The sequence below is a fragment of the Lactuca serriola genome, chromosome 4 (genome assembly GCF_051521515.1).
Source record: "Lactuca serriola cultivar US96UC23 chromosome 4, Lser_US96UC23_V15, whole genome shotgun sequence".
Classification (NCBI taxonomy): Eukaryota; Viridiplantae; Streptophyta; class Magnoliopsida; order Asterales; family Asteraceae; genus Lactuca; species Lactuca serriola.
In genome coordinates, this window is record NC_136411.1 from 205,821,248 (window position 1) to 205,826,611 (window position 5,364).

The 5,364-nt window shown below is 32.8% G+C and overlaps 1 protein-coding gene across 1 annotated transcript; it reads left to right on the forward strand.

The window, feature by feature from the left end:
- Nucleotides 1–248: 248 nt before the first annotated feature.
- LOC145099132 (uncharacterized) lies at nt 249–2,901 on the forward strand. The gene is made up of 4 exons (XM_079036719.1): nt 249–325; nt 428–998; nt 1,202–2,206; nt 2,515–2,901. Exons 1-4 carry the CDS (start codon nt 249–251, stop codon nt 2,899–2,901), a joined length of 2,040 nt encoding a protein of 679 aa, XP_078892845.1.
- Nucleotides 2,902–5,364: the final 2,463 nt, after the last annotated feature.

Sequence of the window (5,364 nt, forward strand, 5' to 3'; positions counted from 1 at the left end):
ATAAACCTATTTAGTAAAAGAATAATATTAGATCTTTGGAAACAAAAAATGAACCCATGTGAAATACAGTTGACTATTATTTCATAAGTGGTATCACATGAATATGAACAAAAGAGTTGCAAGTCAATTCCTAGACTTGATGTAGTTGTTGTGTCAATGTTGATTTTTGAAGTCGTGTTGTTATACCTTTATATCTTTTTTTTTCTTATCGTCGACTTAAAATTATACTTTAGAGGCGATACAAACCAATGTCGGAAGATCATTCTCAAACAGAAGATATTTCCCTTCATGACACATCAAAACCTATATGGGAGAGTAGGGCTAAGTCTCCAATAATTAAATATGTTTATGCGAATATCTTAATTTTAATTTAATTAAACATTTTCTAAATTGTATGATTGTTTCTCTAATTATTTTTCAATTTCAGGCGTATACCAACATCCAAGTTCAAGTTAAAATTGAAATATGGGGGTTACTTTCGGCTGACGAAGAATAGTTGTAGGCAAATATATTGTTTTGGCTCTCAAAAATGTATCCACATAGACACATTTTTATACAGTTTAAGTCAACTACATCAAGAAGTGGTAAAGCGTTATTCATCAAATAACAACACAAAATTTTCTGTTCTTTATGTTGACAAGTATGCACCAGAAAAATCCCTTATTGAGCTTGGTTCTGATGAAAAGTTCATGGCTATGCTTGGAATGTATGGAAGCGAGAAACAAGTAACCATTTATGTGACAACAGAGAATAACCTTGGCGCTAATAACCATACTAACCATTTGTGCGCCAACAGAGATGAACCGCACGATGAGTATGATGCAGACCTTTTTCCTAGTGAAGAAAGCTATCACAGTCATCGCAGTTCTGATAATGAAGACGGTATAATGAATGATGATGATGAAGTTTACTCATTTAGTAAGAATAGTACAAGCATGGAAGTCGGCTCAAAATTTGAAAACGTGGTTGACTTTAGGAGAGCTTTGAACCACTTTGCAGTCACAAATGAATTTAACTACTATATTTAGAAAAGTGACCCGGCACGATCCACAGCAAGGTGTGAAAACCTAGAGTGCAAGTGGAGAATTCATGCTTCTATTACACAAGATGAAGTTACCTTTGAAATAAGTATATATCTTAAGTTATATTTTACATGCTTCATATTAAAAATATATTTATGTTTATTTAATTCTTTTTTTAGGTTAAGAAAATGGGAGAAGTACATACTTGCACTCACAGCAACAAGGGTGGCAATAAGCGTGCTACACAAGGATGGATTGCTAATGTAGTCACTGACAAGTTGAAATCTGATGGGGATGTCTCTCCATACGAGCTTAGAAATTGGATTATGAAAACTTACAATGTTGATGTGTCATACCTAAAAGTTTTTAGAGGGAAAGAGCAAGCTTATACTGACATGTATGGTAAGTGGGAAGACTCTTTCATGAAGATGGATGAATTTAAAGAAGAACTATTACAAACGAACGAAGGAAGCGTTGTTGAAATTGACTTTGACATAGTTGGTGGAAAGAAACTTTTCAAAAGGTTTTTTATTTGTTTAGCAGCTTGTTCCAGAGGGTTTCTTGCTGGTTGTCGTCCGTATATTGGTCTTGATGCTTGTCATTTAAAAGGAAAGTTCAATGGTGTACTAGCCGCAGCAACTGGTATTGACGGTAACAATTCTATCTTTCCAATAGCATACTGTGTGCTTGAATCAGAAAACACACAATCATGGACATGGTTTCTTGATTCACTCAAAAAGGCAATTGGAACACCAAATGGTCTTGTTATCTCATCAGACATGCAAAAAGGGTTAGAAGTAGCCATGATGAATGTTTATCCTAATGTGGAACATAGAGAATGTATAAGACACTTATATAGCAACTTTAAGAAACACTTTCGTGGCGACTTCTTTAACACCAAACTATGGGCTGCTGCAAAAACCTACCGTTCTACCAAGCATGACACATTGTTAAAGGAAATTAGTGATAAAAATGATGATGTCATTGCATATCTAAATACCAACCACAAAAAAATATGGAGTAGAAGCAAGTTTGGTACTACATCCAAGTGTGATTACATCACTAATAATATTTCAGAAACATTTAATTCTTGGATAGGTAAATTGCGCTATAAACTCGTGCTTGATCTTCTTGATGCAATTAAGGAAAATATTATGAAACAGTTTAATAAGAAAAGGAATTTGGTAAATACATGAAATGGCGAATTGGTTCCTATTGCTAAAAACCATCTCAATCACATCGCTAAGGTAAGCATGTTAAATAATTCAGTTGAATGATTATATTTAATTTAATTTTTACTTCAATAATATATATATATATATATATATATATATATATATATATATATATATATATATATATATATATATATATATATATAGCATGTTAAATAATTCAGTTGAATGATTATATTTAATTTAATTTTTACTTCAGTAATATATATATATATATATATATATATATATATATATATATATAATTTTGCATGTAGAACTTGGGTGAATATGAAGTTACTAGAAGTTGTGAGAATCAAGCTGAAGTGAAGTACAAGGGAACACGTTGGGAGGTCAGCTTAGATGAAAGAAAATGTAGTTGTCGAGTGTGGCAAGTTCGGGGCCGACCATGTGTACATGCAGCGACTTTTATTGCTTTTATAAGGGATGCTAACTGGGACAAATATGTTGATCCCTATTTCACTATAGAGAAGTTTAAAGCTGCATATGCTTTTCAAATTGCTCAGATGCCCGGACAGGATCAATGGACACAAAAAGATGTGGAGAAAATATGTCCACCTATTATCAAACGCCCACCTGGACGACCAAGAAAAAACAAAATTAAATCATCAGATGAGTCTAAAAGAAGACACAAATGTCCGTGATGTGGAGAGTATGGACACCGTGAAAGGACATGTAAAAATCCAGCATCTCAAAGTTCTGATCAAAGTGAAACATCCACATCTAACAGGTTACTCAATTTTTGTTTTCATTAAAAATAACAATACTAACAATGAAGATAATTTTTTTTATTCATTTTAGGAAACGTGGAAACAATACAAAATCGCAGGGTGGTTTAGGAGTTTCGGGGTCTATATGAAAAAAGCTTGAGAATTAGTTGGTCCTTTTAACAATTTGTTAGCTTTAGATGCAAATGTTCTTAATTAGGGTTCAATTAATGGATTCTTTTGTTAGTACATGACATAAATAAATATTTTGATATAGTTTTTCTTCCATGGAATTGTATTTATTGTCAAATAGGTATATATTGTTACTTCAAGCAACCATTTCTACAATAACAAATTATGTGCAGGGACTATAACTATACTTTAAAGTATAGAGACCAAACTGTAGTAACTACAAAATTAAAGTCCAGGGACCAAACTGCAATATGTGTAAATTTAAAGTCTAGGGACCAAAACTGTAATAACTGCAAAATTAAAATCCAGGGACCAAACTGTAGTAACTACAAAATTAAAGTCCAGGGACCAAACGGTAATATGTGTAAATTTGAAGTCCAAGGACCAAACTGTAATAACTACAAATTTAAAAGGTATAAGGACCAAATTGTAACTAATGTAAAATCAAAATACTAAAAGCATGCTCAATTAAGTTCCAAAGTTTTCCTAAATGTTGTAATCCTTTTTTATTGCTCTTATTACAAAGGTTGTTGATGCAAAATTTGTTAAAGATTTTCATCCCATAAGTCATATAGGATGTCAATATAAAATTATGGGAAAAATTCTTGCAAATCGGTTGAGTGTGGTGATTGCAACTTGGGGAGTAAGGAACAATCTGGTTTCATTAAGGGCATACACATTCTTGATGGCTCGTTTATTATTAACTAGTAAAGAACCCGCAGCTACGTCGCTTTTAGGGTAATATGAGAAAAATTGGCAAATTTTAAGAGATATGTACTGAAATTGTAAATCACCACAAAAATAGGAGAAAGTCGACAGCCCCTAAAATTAGATGCCAAAAGTGTACAACCAAAAGAAGAGACACTGGTGGAGAAAATCTAAAAATGTTGTGGCAATAATGTTAAAATTATCAAAGTTGGGAAAATATAGTGGAAAAATTCTAAAGAATGTTTTTTGTGTTTTTTATGTCAAAATATAAAAATTTTGATTATAAGGACGGAAAGTGTCAAATTCATTAAAGATTTGTGGCAAAAACAGCAAAATATAAAATTTTTCACTATAAGGACTAAAAGTGTCAAAGTCACTAAATATTTGTGGCAAAAACCTAAAAACACAAAAACTTAATCAAAACAAAAAAAAATATAAATTTTTTGACTTTAGGGACGAAAACTGTCAAATTCACCAAACATTTGTGGCAAAAACCTAAAGCCAAAAAAGATATTGTTTCTAAGCTCCTTTAGATTATTATATATATATATATATATATATATATATATATATATATATATATATATATATATATATATATATATATATATATATATATATATATATATATATATACACCTTAAAAACCATTTACAATATTTTGCTGAATTTTAAGAGGTACACCCCCTAAAACAACATTTACAACTATGTTATGTATTAAAAACAATATAAATCTAATCAGCCAAACCGATGGCTCTTGAGTCGGTCCCATCACCAATCCTGGCCAACAAACTTCCACTATGTAGCACTTTCTTCCGCTATTAATCTTCTTCGCCAATTATATAACCCTCCCCCACCTCTACTCTTTCTTCTCTATTTCGAAATCGCCGCACCATATCTCTCTTCCATCTATCTTCCTCCCTCTAAGAGAAACCCTAAATTCACCATCATCACCTCCACTGATACCATCATCTCACTTATCTCCTTGTAAACACTCTACTATTTAAACCACACAGTCCCTACTGAAGTAATTTAGCCCTAACCATTTCTAGGGTAAAAATCATATATTGTTTATTTGTAGTTTCAAAAGCTCTGAAATTAAGTTGAACTGAATCGAGCTTCTAAGATTTCTCAATTCTTCATACAAAATTTCATTCAATAGATTTTGACTGGTAAACCGTCCCTCTCTGTCCAACGAAACACAAAATCACAACCACTTTTCCTCTCTTCCTCTGGCCGCGTCTATCTTACCAGTGAAACCTTATAATCTAATTGCCTCTTTTTCCTGCCTACACTTGCATCACATCGATTGAGAATCACAACAAAAAAATCCCTTTCCACACCACTAATAGCGCACCCTACGACTGCTACCACGACCACCACTAAGCACCATCGGCACCAAATCAGTGACACCCACTATATCGAGGCCATGACTCTCCCGTGTCGTCCTCCGCCAACCCGATTCTTTACCACTGTGATCGATTCCATGGAAAACGCCTG

Excerpts from the sequence above, each read along its gene's own strand:
- LOC145099132 (XM_079036719.1), top strand. The coding sequence starts at position 249 with ATGTCGGAAGATCATTCTCAAACAGAAGATATTTCCCTTCATGACACA. Across the intron at positions 999-1,201 it reads GAGCTTTGAACCACTTTGCA|GTTAAGAAAATGGGAGAAGT; the intron begins GTCACAAATGAA and ends TTCTTTTTTTAG. Across the intron at positions 2,207-2,514 it reads TTAATAAGAAAAGGAATTTG|AACTTGGGTGAATATGAAGT; the intron begins GTAAATACATGA and ends TTTTGCATGTAG.